General features: G+C 32.5%; 1 protein-coding gene and 1 long non-coding RNA gene across 2 annotated transcripts; one reads left to right on the top strand and one right to left on the bottom strand.

Moving 5' to 3' along the window:
• Positions 1-2321: 2321 nt before the first annotated feature.
• On the top strand, positions 2322-4752 carry LOC125214012. Its single transcript, XR_007175048.1, has 2 exons — positions 2322-2709; positions 2876-4752. It is a non-coding gene; the product is annotated as an uncharacterized LOC125214012 (long non-coding RNA).
• Positions 4753-6285: 1533 nt separating this feature from the next.
• Positions 6286-9794, bottom strand: LOC125214011 (serine/threonine-protein kinase STN7, chloroplastic-like). Its single transcript, XM_048114842.1, has 10 exons — positions 9265-9794; positions 9103-9189; positions 8624-8743; positions 8429-8527; positions 7912-8080; positions 7722-7815; positions 7310-7403; positions 7163-7219; positions 6678-7091; positions 6286-6580 (listed from the first exon to the last, which is right to left on the bottom strand). Exons 1-10 carry the CDS (start codon positions 9700-9702, stop codon positions 6419-6421), a joined length of 1734 nt encoding a protein of 577 aa, XP_047970799.1. The 5' UTR covers positions 9703-9794; the 3' UTR covers positions 6286-6418.
• Positions 9795-18075: the final 8281 nt, after the last annotated feature.

Genomic DNA, 18075 nt, shown 5'->3' with positions numbered 1-18075 from the left:
AAATGACTATCTGATTTTTGTGTGTGTTGAACTATATGTACATGTCACATATGATTTGTGTATTGTCTAAGTACTTGGAATGCGAATTTTTATTTGTCACAGTGCTTTTAATGATATTTATTTTATATATTAGGGTCGTTTAGAACATTAATATCACCAATTAACAATCAGTCAATATTATTGATTTTGTAATTTTTCCTTTGAATGCAAAACAACCAACTACCATCAATAAATAAACAAGTACAAATTCTCGACGATAAATTGCTCACTTATTTTTCATCTTCTTCATTTATTCATTGCAAAGTTTATACTTTATACACTTCCAACGATCATCTTTGACAAGAAAAAAAAGAAATTGACGGTGTTTCAGATTCTACGTTTTCAATGGGTAAGCTTCCAAAGAGAAATTACAAAGTATTTATGCAAGAATGAGTCGTCCAAACGAGAAGCCAAAAAAATTTATGCTAGTGAAGTGTCAGGAGCGTATAGTGCTTTGCTTGGGGAGTGGCACAGTTATTACCAACTTATTAGAATACGAGTGCAACTTAGAATCAACCACAAAAAAAAAAAAAAAAAAAAAAAAAAAATTGTCGCTGAAAATTGAGAAGAGGACCTGATAGAATATGAGGTACAAGATCCATCCCTTTAGTTCGAAATGTACTGTCATTGAGGTAGTAACTTGTATCATAATCCATTTGCTAATTTTATCATATTCAATGTTAGAGATTAAATACGCATCTAAAAATTTGAAGTTTATGAACAATATGTGATTAATTCAATAACAAAATTACACCATATAAAATGCATAAACAAGTTCAAACTACTATCATAGAATAATTACTGTAGAATCTATTTTGATAAGATAATTAAAAAGGCTAAAAGTGTAAAAAATATTTTACCACAACCAACCAAAACAACCAAACCATTCTTCCACTGAAAAAATTTACAGCAATCAATCTTCTCTTCTTTTTTTTTACACACAAAATAGAACATTATATAAATGTTTTATGCCCTTTCACGATACCAACAGTTCTTGTACGCAGTGGTGGATGCAGACTTTTTGGATTGGGGGTGCGAATTTTATGTTAAATACTCCCTCCTTACCATAATAAATGGTACACTTGCGTAATATCACGGGGTTTTAGGAGATGTTTTTATCTGTGTTAGTGGAGAAAGAAAGAATATTTATATTAATGTGAAAGAGAACTTAAAAAAAATGTGATATTTATATGACATCTATTATAGAACGAAGAGAGTATTACATATTAAAATAAAATAATATTTAAAAGTACATCTTACAATAATATTCAATTTTAAAGTCATTTTACAACATAGTTAAACTTAGAATTCGTATCACATAAAAACACCTAATATAACCATAGAATAAAAGAATAAAAAGTGTAAACTAATTGGATTTCAGAATTCATGCTAAAATATTAAAATGTTAATCAAGAATAAAATAAAATGCAACTATCAATATCTTAAATGAAAAATAGAAAAAAAAAACAAATTCATACTCATACATTAAAAGTATAATAAAATATAGTACTACCTAATACTTATAAATCCAACCTAAAATCTGCAAACATAAAAACTAGTACCTAATTATATAAAAACATATAAAAAAACAAACTACTTAAACAAAAGGTCTAAAAACACAAATGTGCCATGGTGAGTCGGGTGAATCCAACGTGGAAGTACACAACCACTGAACACTTAACTACTATGTAATTTCAGTATATATATTATATTAAGAAGTAATTATTTTGGGGTACAGTTATACCCCTTGTCCTGAGCTGTGCTAGTGCTTGTACGTAAATCTTAGCCACGTTAAAACCACTGCCTCTAGCTTGGGTAATTTGTGGAGTCAGTAAACATTTTGATGAAAGTTGTCAAGTATTCAAAATGCCCTTCAATATTTTTAAATATATAGAAGAACATGAAAAGAAAGGTAAAGTGTATATATTGAAAAAAACAATTGCAGAAAATCTAAGATAAAAGTGACTTTAATGCAAAGCGGCAAATTGTGAAAATTAGAATGAACAAAAATACCCTTCAATCTCATAAACTAAGGACATTTTTATCCTAAAATAATTATAAAAGTAAAAAAAGAAAAGGTTGAAATTGGTCCAAATGGCAACATCAAATTATGCGATCAATGAAACGAATTTGGATTTTGGATATTCCCATGATGCCAAACAACAATTTCACGAAATATGAGGGACTTAATGCAAAATTTCGGATATTCCTAATGTGCCAGGTGAAACACGTTACCTGACGGCCCTTATTTTCGTTCACCGTCAAACACACACCATCCAGAACCTTCCCCTTTTCAAGATGCAATAACAGCCGTCCGATTATGCCACCCACTCATTTCCAGCCGTTGGATCATCAACCGCCTAAAATAAATACACATCAATTCATTGCATTTCATCTTTGCATCTATTCATTTCAATAGCCGCCTCGATCTACAGGTGTCGATCCTCTTTCCTCAACCAGATTATTTTCTACTCTTTTTTCCGTCAGATTCATTCAGATCTGCGTTGTGGTTATGGTTTATACGAGTTTTGTTCGCCGCTGGTTTTTCTGTTTGAAATATCGGTCGCCTGGTTTATGCACTAGCTGCAGATGTGAAACGTAGCCTCTTATGCGGCGGTGAAACGCCGAGGTTTTGCTAGATCTGCAACCGTGTTTGATGGATCGTTGAAGGTAAAGCCTAGATCTGTTTCGTGTGTGTTCTTATTGGATTTATTTGGTTGACTTGGCCTGGTTTCGTTAGTTTTTTGAGCGATGGTTTTGAATTGACGATTTCTCTGTTGATGATGCTGTTTTCGATTTGAATTTTTATATAACTAATTATTGGTCTCTTCTGCAGATTCGTTTTTCCGGGATTGATTGGAAACATCAATTTTCTGGATCTGAAAATACAAAGGCATCTTCAGAAGGCATCGATTCGTTTGACGATGGTCACTATCGGTGTGGAGTCATCTCGAGTTTATCTGTATGGCTCTGTTGCAGCAGCTGAGTTATTCAAGGGAGGTGAATTGTTTTGTGTTGTGTTATTTCATATGTTCTTGTTGTCTGTAGACTCGGCGAACTGTTGAGGTATCAGACTGTAAAAAAAAAGGAAAATGAGTGAGCGAAGTCAGGTGATATGTGAAAAGTGAGGTGAGATGTGGTTGTCTGCATGACCTTTGCCATGATGGGTGCGCTCGCATGGCAGGTCGCCCGTTAATAAAAGTTCATTTTTTGGTTTTGAGGGGAGATGGTACGGGATTTTGCCCGGCTCTCCCCTGTGTGTGTGGTGTCCTCTCGTCTCTCCGTCCCCCCTCTCTGCCCTCTTTTCTTTTCTTTATTTTTTACCCATACGAAGCTCAAATCCAATCACGCCAAAAAAATTGTTTTGGTCTTGAGTTGGTTGCATACCATATAATAAAACATACAACCAATTCAAGACCAAATCATGTCACATATTTGAAAGCGATCAAGCAATTTTGAGGGTTAAGTTTTCTTCTCAACATCCACTTATCAGCATCCACCACAACAGAGGTACCAATATGCACTTTCTCAGTATCTGATTATCTTGTTCACTTGCATATCTTTAACATTCTCAATTCTTTTATTAGTACTAATACTTTTCTGGTAACTAGGAACATTTTAGTGGCTTTGTTTACTAGTTCAAATTATCATACAGTTATTGCCGATTACTGAAATGGCGCTTTCGTTTATACTGTTTTCACTTACTCCCATAATAACAATACACTGTTGTTCTAATCACTGGATTTAGCTATATCAATTTGGAAATCTTTTTTATTCAACTTTGGATTGACTGTAAATAGTGAATAACTGGATAACATATAGTAGTAATACATAACTCATAACTTCATTTTGCGTTCTCAATTTTTAATTTCCCAACTTTACTAGTGTCAATCTGGAAACGCCAATCTTAACTTAAAACTGGGAACATTTATATTAACTAGCATTTGAGAAGAGCTGCGAAGGTATATAATCATGGAGACAACATCAATCGATAACTGACTATGCCCTTTTTGTGTTTTAGATTCATTAGTTGTTTTGCACTTAATTCTTATTGTGGTTGGTGAAGCACATGCCATCTCTCTCTTTTTCTTTGAGGCGCCTCTGTTGAGGGTTGTAGCTGTTGCTTTAGATTATTGTATTGTAGTTTATAATTATCAACCATCTGGATGGTTGTAGCTATTACTCTTGTCTGTGTTGTCTATATAGTATAAAGCTGTAGCATGGTTGTAATAGATCAGCTATACAGTAGATGGTTGGTTTCTTATTGGATTCGGAGGAGTCCCTGCAAGCAGAGTATTTTTTCCTTTTATTGAGTGGAGGCTGACTGAATTTCCTTGGAGGCTGTCTCTGTCCTCTTGGAGGCCGACTGTGTTTGATGTTCTGCTGCTGCCGCTGCCCGTGATCAAATTTTGCTGCTTGACAAGTGAATGTTCGCAAGGATAATAGTCCACTTTGGTGCTGTGATGCCGATGTGCGTTTTTTCCTATGAGCATGTACTTCATTCGTCTCTCCAAATGTAGTCACTGAAGATAATTGTCAAGTAAGCTGCAATTAACTTCAGCTGTTCTCTTTATGTTCTTGCAAAGTACTCTATGCTAAGCAGGGTAACGTAGGTTGTTAGATTTTACTTGGGCTCACTGTTACTCAGTTAATCTAGATATTATAACTTCTGTTGTTTGTTCTCTCTATATTTTGATTGATTCCTTTGTGGTATTTTGTATCCCAGAAATCTTTATCATTCGTGTGTTATTTTAAAGCACATGTCATTGGAAAAAGCTAGTTTGATTTTACTAGGGTGGGATCTGCACTTTGCATAACAAATTGGTTGGATTGTTGGTAAAAACTGGTTATGTTTGCTTCGTATTTTGTAGGGTGTGGTTTATCAGTTGATGATTTGTCAGACTGTGACGGGAATGGCTTCTGAGGTGTAAATCGTGACAATGATATATATATACTTCTATGCCAATCCAGAGTTTTGGATAAGTTCGATATTAATGCTTAAAAAGGTGATTAAATTAATGATAAGTTTGAATCGTGTTGCTGGAGATACATCGAATAATTAACGAATAAATGATTTTCTGTAATGTTTTCCAAATTGTGTTTGCCAGCTGACACGCTTTTATAATTTTATTGATTAAATTACAAGATACTACATAATTTTGTAAAGGCAAATTAGATGTTGAATGGTGAAAAATGTGATGGATGGATCCATAAGCTCGAATGGGAGAGCGCTCAATGCTTCCACGCGTTGAGAGGACGGCGGTTCGAGTCCGCCTGGATCCCTATTGATTGTCATAGCTGAGCTCATTTAATGTTTTATCATATTAATTAAAAATCACGTGAAATTGTATTTTTATTAATAATGGAGTACTCGTATGAATTTGTGTGGGGTCCCTGTAGTTGGAAAAGTATGATTGATTGTTTAGCGGTACACAGGGTTTGCATGATTAAATTGGTCATATAAATATCTAAGCTTAGAAACTAAGCAAGCTTTGTTTCTATATTTTTTTATATATTTAAAGCTTATGAGCTAGAGATAGAGGGATATATCAATTTTGATCTCAAATAAATAATTAAGTCGTTAAAATAATCAAATATCAGTAACGTTTAGCTAATTGTTTTTGGTGGTTTACTATTTATGAGTTCAATTGTAATTTTTTTAACCTTCACATAAAATTAAAATATCCAAATTAGTGGTCGTAAAAGTTGTGGAAGAAAATTCTTGTTTCTAAAAGCATGGTTGGTGTTTTCCGCAGGTAGGGAGATCCTTTCTACCGAACAAAGGTGTTGTGGCATTTTTTATCTCTTGAAATGAATGGCTAATATAATAAGGTAAGGATTATCATTTAAAATGGAAACCACATTATTAGAGTTAAAATTGAAGTATATGCGATTTTTTATAATAATATAATGAAATAATAAAGTTCATACAAAAATGGATTATATAACAAACTTAAAATACCTATGCATGTTATGTGGAATAAGTATAACACGACTATATAGTAAACTTATTCCTTCAAATATTATGAAGAAGAATCATCATCTTGGAACCTCCAAAACTATGTAACAAGAGAAAATTAATCATCACATTATATTTAGTACTGGTATATAGTAATTAATAACAACACCAGATGAAAAAATAATGTTCTATTCCATTCTATTCAAAATAATGGCATTGTGTATTTTAATGCTATATAAATGTGTGTTTTCTTATCATTATTTAGTATTATGGGATCTATACATACATACTTTAATGGTGCAAATTTATCATATATTTTTACTAAATATTTCCTCTATCAAATTCAAGCATCCAATCCTCAACACACATTAAGCTGCACAAAATTTACATTAAGCAAGTGCATGTATATATTTACAGAAATTACTCCTCTTTGGGAATCCACCTGCTCCACCAAAAGCTCTTCCTCCGCCTGTTGAGCTCATCAACGCTCTCGTTTATCGTCCTAATGATCTTCCGCTGCACCCGAAGAGCCGATGCGAGCGCATTCCTCTGCACATTTGACTTCTCACGTGGCTTGATTTCCTGCACAACGGAACGGAACAACGTTCAACCCATCCGCTGACAAAATTCAAGAAAAGAATTAAGATCATCAACTATATATGTATGTCTAGAAGCTGACCCTGAGCTCCTGCAGCTGAGCTTCGGTGAAACCACCATCTTTCTTCGTTCCTGACTTTGCCATGAGCTCGATAATCCACTTGGCAGCCTCGCTGTAGTCTTGTTGGGTGGCTCGGAAGAGCTGCAGGCGCAGGCTCTGCGTGAAGGATAAGACGAGTAGGCCTTCCTTGTCGAAGTAGGGATGAGCAAGTGCTGCTTTCGCGCTCAGCCTTTGGCGTGCCTTGTAACGAACCATAGATGTTAGAAGCTCCCATCCTATGCCTCCATCCAAATCCAGCAACTCAAATCCACGCCGTAGATCTGCCCCGGCACGGGGCTCCACAGTTTCTCTCCACGCAATTAGATCATAATCGCACCTCTTCAGCTGACGGTTGAATTGTATGAGAGCGCTGTCGCTCCGTAGCCCTGGAAACGCCTGCCAGAAAATATGTCAATTTTTTTGTATCTTTTCTTTTGAATTCTTGAATACATGTTCAGTTTACTTACCATTTGCATGAATATCAGGCCAGCGCTGTAGATGTCAAATCTGTCGGGAAGATTCAGCTGTGCGAAGATGTTGGCAACAATTAGAATGAGATGTTAATGATCAGATATAAATTAATTCAAGGTTACGGTAGAGAAGATGATGCAAACCTGCCATAGAACAGGGGAAAGTGCAGTTGCAACGGGTGCAGATGGAGCCGAGGGTGTTTGAGTACTCATAATGTATTGTTCGGGTGCAGAATATCTGAGTTGAATGAGGATAATATAAACCATTACAGTCATACTAATTGAAAGCACAAGATATAAGTAGGTAAAATCTTGAAAACAAATGATCATCTGTTTCGGACTTCTTCTCGTGAACATTCAAAGATCAAATGAGAAAAAAAAAAAAAGCATAGCCACATGTGGCAAAAGCATGAACTCCCAAGCATACTGTTATTTTCCAAATTTCTTACTTAATCACTGAAGATATGATACTTTCGATATTTAATTTTAACCCTTAATATTTCCGAGTCTCAGTAGATAGGTACCATTTGCTAAGAGCTGCTTTATTCGAGAGTACCTGGGATCCAATAGAAACTCTTTGGGAATATAATTGATGCCGACTCTCAAATCTGTAGCCGCTCCAAGATCAATAATCTTAAATGTACGAGATTCTGTTACAGTTTCGTTATTATATCAAGGAGTAAATCAGTATTGCTAATATATGAGAAGATAATACATTGTGAGATGATGCATTGTGGTGCAGTTACCTTCAGAGAAGATGATGTTTTGGGGCTTCATATCTCTATGAACAATTCCCGTCGAGTGCAGACTATCCAACGCAAACAAGAGCTGTCTCATGATAGTCTGTATGATTCTGTTTTCCCTTTCGATCCCCTTAGGCATGTCTTGGACCTTATCAAGAATCAATGCTTCTACCTGAAAATTTGCACCATGCTATCATTCTCATTGGAAATTATAAAATTCTCAGATCTCTGAGAAAAATATAATACTTATAAGCTAATCTACCATTTACTTTGGTGAAATGATTAGTTTCGATATCGTTTAATCATCTAAACCTTCAAATAGTATAAAGGGTGAGGAAATATAACGTAGAGATCAACTGCAACGAAAGCCAACAACGGAATGCAGCATAGAAGTGTAATAACACATACTACAAAACTCAAGAGAACTTAATACCATAGCTTGAATTTAAAAACATTCATAAGATCTACGACACATTAAAATTATCATACAGAGAATTATGTGATTCAAGAAAGTACCAACATTGTATGGAAATTCTTTACTCTGAACTAAATCAGCAAGCGTGGACTCTCCTTCAAATTTCCAGATCAGCCAATATTCAGATCCTTTCTTTGCCGAAGTCTGGGACAGATACGAAAATGCATAAATTAACACTCCCAAAATTTTATCAGGGAAATACCTGGTAGACAATGCCAGTATTGGAGTGCCATAGCAAACCTCAAGAAAGCCGTACATAAAATCAGCACAGCTATTCGCACAAGCCCTTCGGACACGCTCATTCATCCATATCTCCACCGCCCCATATTCAGTAGCCTTCTTTACCACTATCTCACCATCCTACAGTTCGAGCACAATAAAAATCTTTGAGAGCAGAATACCTATGTTCTCACAAACACGGCTAAAAACACGAGAAAATCACTATGTTAACTCAACCATTGACTACATAAAACATAGTACAGTCAGTCCCAAATCAAGCACCATTACACCAATTCACTAGAAATGGTGGAATCAAATCCTTAAAGTCCAAAAATAAATCGTTGAATTGACATAAAACTTTCACATCATACAGCCTCTATGACAATAGACATAAAACACAACTCCGCCATATACAATTCATAAGCCCTCAGCACTAAAATAGAAACAAAATATAGAATCAAATCCTTGAACTCCACAAACAAATTATGAAAAAAACATACTTTGGAGGAAGACTTGTTGATCAAGGACCCCTTATAAACCACTCCAAATGCTCCCCCACCCAACTTCTTCCCCAAGACAATGTCATCCTGCAATGAAAACACAAACCACAAAATCATTTCATCAACCAGACAACAACACAAGTAAAAGCTCAAATTTCAGACCTTTTTGTAAGTAGGCCTAAAGAGCCTCTCAACAAAGGCAAGAACAAACATATCAAAGAAGCCAGGCGCCACACCGGGAGTGGCCCACAAGTAAGAAATAGTGCCCAAAGCTAAAATCACGCCAGGAACCGTAGGTGAAATCCCATTTGATTTAGGAAGCGTGCTTCTGTAAATCATATCTCCACACTCCATAACCGTGCAGGGCAGTCCAACCCCAACTCCCACAAACAAATCATGAACAAAATTGAAAATTTGACCTCCCGCGGCAACAACAGCGAGATTCTTGGATTTGGGAGAGGCTAATTTCTTGTGGGGAGTTGATTCAGTTAGGGTTTTGAAATTGAGCTTCTTGCCCAAAAATGAAGAGAGCGGGGTGGAAGTGGAGGAGGAGTGGAGTGAAACTCCTCCAAATCCAGTGCTTGTGCCAACTGTAGCCATGGGGAATTTGCAACATAAAATGGCTATTGGTTTTGGATGAAAGGGGGAATCATCAGTGTAACAGTTTTTGTTTCCATCTTATTCTGTGTGTGGATGAATAGTTTGTGATATTTTATGATTTTCTTATTTTAATATAATGACGGTTAAATTAGGTATTTTTTGTGGAGGGAGAGGAGTGTCGTGAGATGGGAAGCTAATATTAGCCACACGTCACACATAGGCTTACTTATTGGAATGTACGAATCATTTACTTTTGTTTTTGAAGAATCAACATTTTCGTAAATTTCTTCTATATTTTATAATTTAATTCGGAAATTTTATCCAACTAATTTTCAAGTATTTTTAGTTTTCTATAGCATCTGTTTAATGATGTCCCATTTCCCAAAAAAGAAAGTAAAATTACGAAACGAAGTTCTTACTCTTTGTCTAAAGCCCAAAGGCTTATGTGTTGAACTAGATAGTTCTGGGCCGAATGAGGCCCATTTCCTGCATTGAGATATATCAAACTTATAGGCCCAGAGTAGTATGTGACTATTCATATTAAATTAACCTTTTTCATTTGCCTCCATTAAAAAAATATAACTTGTCATTGCTATTGATAAAGTGGATGGCATGGGACTATACAGGATAATAATAGAACCCCCATTGTTGTCTCCATTTTCCCCCACCAAAATATATTATTTGGTTAAATTTGGGGCCAACTTCTTTTGAAATATTGTTAGGTAAAAGAATTAGGACCGAAGGCCCAAACTGAGAGTGGCCCATCCTGCATGTCACGGTCAATTGCATGCATGCATCTCCCCTCCCATTTTCATCATTTACTCATTCCTTAAATAATTTTGTTCTAACCATGGGCATGGAGGAGGAAAAAAATCACCTTTAATCAAAGTTCATGTTTTAATCCGATCAAAGATGAACATCCTGATCTAAACAAATAGTATAATATATCTCGTCAGTGCATTGATGTTATATATATCACTAATCACTCCATATAAAGTCAAGATAAAGAAGATTAAGTAAAGCATAACAAGCAGTCTTTTGATTGACATCAAATTTGATGTTTTTAGAATCTTAACAGGAGTATTAATTAAATCCATCAAAATCCCAAAGTTGTGGACAAGAAGAGCACAAGTTCTGACAAGAAGAACACAGTTACATATGTGGAGAACATAAGAACATGGATAGAATTAGTTAAGATGTGACTTTGATACATAAGAGGGACTCATCTTTTTGCCCCAAATGAATTATATTGATAAACCAAATTGTTTTCATGATACAATGAATGTTATCTCGATTCATCAAAAGCAAACATTTACATAAGCATTGTATTTGAACCCATTTTAGTATATTGTGAATGTTGGCTGGAGTTTGAGATCTCATTCAAATTACTTTGGCCCCATCACTTTATCATCGAATTGTCATTTTCATTTTTTATGTATCCTTATCTCATTTCAGATTATTCAGCCTACTTTTTCTGCATCCTTTGCTCAATTCTATACGTTAAAGTTCATTATTGCTAGACTAGATATAGATATACATAATCCATCAACAATTTTGATCAATCATGCATCATGGAATGGTTCAAAAATCGTAGTTGAGTTAACTGCTTTATTTAAGTACCTCTGGCCTTGAATGCTTATATATTTACATGTTTATTTTTTCTCGTATTTTATTATCTTTTCATTTAATATATTAAAGATTTTTTAAAAAAATTTTATGCCTAAGTATTGACTAAAAGGCAACGTTTCTGCTGACATAAAGAAATTAAAAGAATATTATAAATCTTACGTAAAAGTTCCTAATATTGAATATTGATGTCTTATTATGAAGATTACGAATTCTTATTTTGTACATTTAAGTTATTATATATTCATTCTCTAAAAAAGTTAGTATTAGATATTCAAATAGTTTTTAAGATCCATGACATATAGGAGTATAATATTATAATGCATCTTTCTCTGACTTTTGACTCCACGAATTATGCAACAAAATAGCCAAGTTGACAATTCTCCGTGACGACTTTCATGTGTGCTAATGAACAAAAAGAATGACTTTTCTATGCTTTTGATAAATAACAAACATTATATATCTGTCCTATTGAGTAAAAATTCAACTTATAGGATGCAACTTGTACACAATAATGATAAAAATAATATTATCTAATATTCTTTTTCGACTATATGAATCACGATTCAAATCCTGGTTCATTTATTAAGTTATTGCTATAATTTTGTAGGTCTACATGTCGAGTTATGTTGCAACTAGTCATTTTTAAGTTACGGCTTCCAATTTACGTTAACATTCGCATATAATCTCATTTTGTAACGATTTAATTAGTATTATAATGCATGCTAAATCCACCTCATTTTTAAATCGTAGTGATTGCAGAGACATCTATCTACACCATTACTAATTCAATTTGTAATAGTATAATCAAAACACAAAATATCAAATATTATAGCAACAATTTAGAATCGATATTCTTTAAAAATCATGTCACTAGCTAAAGATTCATTTTGTTATTTAACCATTAAAAAATATTATCAATCATGATTCAATAAATATGAGGTTTATTAAAGATCACACCACTAAATAGGAGTACTATTTTTGCACGAACAACTACCCTCGTGAAATCCATGAAGTTCCATGTCATTGATGAAGTAGCTAGTTCACCTATAATTTCGCCATGGAAAGTTGGAAACCGATCGACACGTAAGATTTATGTAAATGGTAGTATCAACTTGCGCAAATATTAATACCACCAATTATGTCAACTAGAATGCAAGTATGTAATGTCCGTGACGATATAATATCGTATCTATAAGGAGATGCTACAAGTTTTGCATAGTTAATTCGACATAGACCTCGAAGTTTGTAACAAAGTCTCCGCACCCGTACCCTACACCTATTTCCTCACCTAAGTCCACTTAATCAGCTGAAAATAATATGAGTACAGAATTTGGTAAATGTATGATCTCAATGATATAAATCTTGGCTTTAGATTTATTGTAAACCGTAATGGTTGGTAAAATCTCAATATGGTAGTATTTCTCGGAAATTTTAAGCATGGTCTGAAATATCATAGATTATATATGGCGGTCTATGGTTAATCGATTAGACTCTTTTCCGGCCAAATTGCAGTCGACGCCGCAGTAGACATGCATGCTAGACTTTGACTATAATGATGTCGTTTTTGGAGGCTCTAAACCACATCAAGTCCTTTCTCTTTGCTCATAGACACAAAACATATAACGTGTTTTCTTTTTCCCAATATCCCTTGGCTCTCTGCCAATATTTTCCGACGAGCAGCCATCGCCGACAATCAATGAGAGAAATTTGATCGAGCTTTTGAATTTTTCATATGAGTTTTTAAATTATTTTGATTTTCTTTAAAATTGTACTCTCCTCCACTAAAAAAATAGTCTTGGTATCCACATCTTGTTTTTTAATACAAAATTGGTAAAATAAGAGAAAGATGTTGTAAAAAACTGGTTGAAGTATTAGGCACAATTTTTTTCATTAATGGGATACACTTACTCGAAATGATAGGACGAAAAAAAAGTTAAAAATACACTAATTATGAATATTGTATTTATTATGTAAAATGATGTCGTTTTAACACTTGTTTTAATTTTATTTCACGTCACGTCCCTAATGCCACTAGACTACCACATAAAATTAAATTTAACTGCATCAGTCTTGATTTAGTCATGTCCTGGGAAATGAATTTGCATGTAAACTTAATTTCATAATAAAGTTCATGAGAGCTGCTAGATTCAATCAAAGTTCATGATTATTAGTACTATAGTATATATATATTGTCCATTTTAAATATGTAGGAGTATGATACTATGACCAAAACTCATTCGATAATCAATATTACTCCTGATTGATTATTTTTGTTTGTTTCATTGTTAACGAATCGTGCGAGGCCACCAAAAGAATATCAAGTGGTGTACTATAGATGGGGATTGACCTAGGGAATTCTTATCCTCAACACAAGATAACAAATTGAGCACAGCTCAACATAAACCAACTTGCCCCAAACACAGATGTTGACTTGCTAATTGACTTCGAGTTTATGCGTGCCATGTCGGCAACATATACTCCTTCAAACTACTACTATTACTCTACATACTACTCCTACATTAATAACTTAGCTAGGTTGATTTCTTCTTAAACAACATAGGATTTGCTTTTGATGCCATAAGTAATCAAATTACACACCAACACCGAAAAAATATCAAATAGTAGTATACTTTATTGAAATTGAATAAACCAATATTAATCCTTTTTTAAAAAGAAAAAAAAGATAAGTAAATGCATGTGCATAAATTATAGATTAGTAGTTTTTGATGATCTTATATGGTGATATTTGTTTTATTTTTTTAATCGTGCAATTGACCAATGGGAACAGACTATGTGCCAAAGCTCAAGTGTAGCATGGTCCCAATATCAATTCGACAGTCAACAAAAGCCACTTGGCTAAATAATGCTCTGCCCTCCAGCTTGCACGCTCTAGGGGCTACTTTGATTTTAATTCCACACAATTTTTTCATTAACATTTCACATAATTAAGTTGTTGTTTTTTTTTGCGCGTCTATTTTTAATGTCAATTATTAGTGTTTGACCTTTTCAAAATGGGATCAGTTATAAGTTATGTCTACAATTTTTTAATAGGACAGCATTGATATACAGGTTGGTGTGTCACAGTTTTCTTGCATGGATTTTCAGATCATTAAATCTTGCTATTTATTTTGCCCAAGTCTTCTATCCGTGACAAAAGAATTGAGCCAAAAATTCTTCCAGACAATGACATACACGGTCATCTTTTGAAAAAAATTGATTTATGGAAATTAAAGTGTTCTTTTTTCTACCTGCGGATTATAATATTGGAGTTCGAATTAAGGGGACCAGTGGATTTGTTAGTAGCTTAAATGACATTTCATTGCTCTAGCTATCCCATTTTGCTGTGTCAAACTATTACTCTTGTAATTATGTATACTTTTTTCTACAATTTTAGTTTCTCTTATATGTTCCCACTTAAGTTTATTACTATCTACAATGTCTATAATTATTTTTAATGTTAAATTTGTAATTTTTAGTAATAATTGACTGTTAGGACTGATTATGCAATGAATAGTTTTAAAGCTTCAGTTTTTAGTTTTAATAAAGCTAGTGAGACTTTATGATACTATTATATACGGGCAGTGATAAAATGCAAACTTATATATTGTACAAATTCAAAACTCCTCAACGTAGCTTCAACACAGTTTCAATACAATATTAACACAGTGTAAAATTTCAAGATTTTAATGTCAACACAATATCAACACAGCATCAATCATTGACTACCGTCGAAATTCTGTTGACATTTTCCTGTTGATGCTTTTTTGTGATTTGTTGATATTTTTCAATGGTCCAGATCATAATTTTTAGTTTGTACAATATTTAGAGTTTTTATTTGATCACGTCCCATTATTATACTATGTATATAATTTATATATTTTCCACACAAATGTAGTTAATTGCATGAGGTGTAGGTGGATCTTTGGATACTGATTACTTAAAAAAACAACTGTGTCATTAAAGCAATAGTAGGTTTGAATCTTGAATAAGAATTAGTATTGACTTATTATTTGGTTAAATTTATGGGAAAATCGGTGGGTTGACTCGGGAAAGGTGGGTCTGCGTCGGTGAAGCACATAAACAATATACATGAAGCAACAGTCAAAGATATGCTTGTCTTCAATCTTCATAATCTTATTTCTAAATTCCATTTTTTCATTTTAATTTCCTCAAAATGACTTATGTGTGTATCTTTTAATTAAGAATCGAGGAATACAGTATGAAATGAATAAAAGATGCGTTTGTTCCGGGTTACTGAAATGCTTAGAAGTTAGAAACAAGTTGGAAAATACAAGATGCTTTTTTTTTTTTGAATCTTGCCCTCTTCGTTCATAAATAAATGTTCCAATTAGTTACGAGTTTGAGAAATACAAAAAAAATGAATTTTTTTTATTAAAATATAAGTCCCGCAGCACTATTTTTTTATATACTAGTATTAGTAATATTCTACCATCTCGGAATATGAGTCACCTTTTGACTCAACACGAGTTTTAAAATTTAAAATATACTGGAGTACTACCTTTTACAGAAAATTGAATGAAATATGAGTCATGCTATTTTATATATATTAGTTTTATAATAAAAATAGAGCGAAATAAGTTAGTAGGAGTAGAATGTGAACCTACTTACTATTTGATACTAGAAAATTAAAAGGAACTCTTATTATGAAATGGATCAAAATGACAATTTTTTTTATCAGGGAATAGATGGAGGAATAAAATGAGTGATGAAGACAGTCGAATGACATGTATATTGATGAAATAATAATAATAATAATAATAATAATAATAATAATAATAATAATAATAATAATAATACATTTAACAATGGACATTCAAATTAAAGATAATATGAGATATTTAATGGATCGGATGAAGTATCAATTTTGTTATGACAGTACTAGTAGAACTATTATTATTATTATTATTATTATTATTATTATTATTATTATTTAATTTTGAACATTTCTAGTTTGGTCAAAGAAACTTCATTTTAAATGTATATTTATTTTAAATAAAAAATTATACTGTCCCCATAAAGAAAAAGAAATGTGTACACATTCATTATTGGCGTACAAATATTTAGCTAATTAAAACTTTATTGGTAATTGCACTGTATATATATTTCTCAAGTTTTTGTCAATAAAGTCAGTCTTACCGTGTTAAATTGGTCAAGAAAATTATAGGGATACTTATTGATCCAGCCAAAATGATGTTGCCGATTTAAAATAGGCTAGTAAGGACAGCATTAACATTTAATTTTAAAGGAAAGTTCTATGTAGCACATTGAATTCTCAACTAGGTTGGACGTTTAAATAGTCAGCGACTCAGCATTTATAAATTACAATTACCCTTGAGTAAGAAATATCTTCATTTATATATAACTTCTAAGGCATACTAGTCGAAATTTAATCAATTAAAATAATAAATTTTAATCAAACTAGAAATATTAAAAATTATATAATAATAATAATAATGATAAATTTTACATTTTGTTTGTTATGTTTCAATCCTGCCCAAACATGTAAAATATTTTTGAACATTTTTAGTTTGGTGAAAGAAACTTATTCTACATTTTGTTTGTAATTAAATACGTGAACTTCCTATGTTCTAAGTTTCTCCCAAACTTCCATTTTGAATTTAAATACACGAATTTTTAGTTTTTCTGATTTTTCAACAAAATATAAATTTTCTTTAAATTGAAGCTGATATGTTCGCCGGAAGTACCAACGTGGCAAAAAGCGACGAATATTAAAATGACATCGTTTGAATAAAAAGGGTAATTTATCTGAAAATACACGAACATCCGAGGTTTTCTTGAATTTACCACTAACTTTGAGTTTTTCTAGAATTTCCCTAAAACATTAAAGCTTTTTCAATTTTTCCCCTAATGTTGTATTTTAAAATTTTAATATTAGTATCAATTTATATTTATTAAAATTTATAAAGAGCGTAATATTTTAAATAATACTCCCTCTGTTCCACTATAAGCCAGTCATTTTCCTTTTTGGGATGTCCCACCATAAGTGAGTTATTTCACTCCTCTACTTTACACTTTAACTCTTTAAGTAACAACTAACAATTCTTTAAATCTCGTCCCTAGAAAAAATGGTTCGCTTATGATAGGATGGAGGGAATACTGATTTATAAATTTTTAAAAAATGTCTTTTAAAATTTAGTACTGTATTAAATTTTCAAGATATTAGACATAGTTCGATTACTTCGATATATTAAAAAAGATTTATTGTCTAAAACAATTAAAAATTACTATAGTACAATTTAGAACAGCGTAAAGTTAGAGCTATTCACAAAATAATTATATTTTGGTTGAAATTATTTATTAGAAAAAAAATTAGAAAATCTCATAGTACATGTATTTAAATTAAATTAGAAAGGAATATTTATGAAAAAAATAAAAAAATGTCAAAAGTCCATGTATTTGGAGGCTAATAACATGTCATAGATTTCACACCTTTTGCCATATAGATGGTATTATGTAAAACAATCAGAAAAATTTAAAGTTCATGTATTTATATTAATAAATAAAAACTTATGAAAATAACTAAAAAATGTTAAACGATTATGTATGTTTTACTATAATGATTACGAGCCTAAATTTGCTTGTGTTAACATTATGATTGAAATAGAGTGAAATAAAATTAAACAACATAATAGGTGAAAGTGATCATATTAAGAAAAATTTACTTTTAGCCAAATCATAATATAATTCAGTACAAACAAATTT

This window comes from Salvia hispanica, chromosome 3 (genome assembly GCF_023119035.1).
Source record: "Salvia hispanica cultivar TCC Black 2014 chromosome 3, UniMelb_Shisp_WGS_1.0, whole genome shotgun sequence".
NCBI classification, from domain to species: domain Eukaryota; kingdom Viridiplantae; phylum Streptophyta; class Magnoliopsida; order Lamiales; family Lamiaceae; genus Salvia; species Salvia hispanica.
The sequence above is the reverse complement of the archived record's forward strand: the minus strand, read 5'-3'. Positions and strand labels throughout refer to the sequence as shown.

Coding starts and splice junctions, on each gene's coding strand:
- LOC125214011 (XM_048114842.1), bottom strand. CDS start 9,702: ATGGCTACAGTTGGCACAAGCACTGGATTTGGAGGAGTTTCACTCCAC. Junction 8,081..8,428: donor GTAAAGAATTTCCATACAAT/GTTGGTACTTTC, acceptor GCAAATTTTCAG/GTAGAAGCATTGATTCTTGA. Junction 7,404..7,721: donor GAGTTTCTATTGGATCCCAG/GTACTCTCGAAT, acceptor CATTCAACTCAG/ATATTCTGCACCCGAACAAT.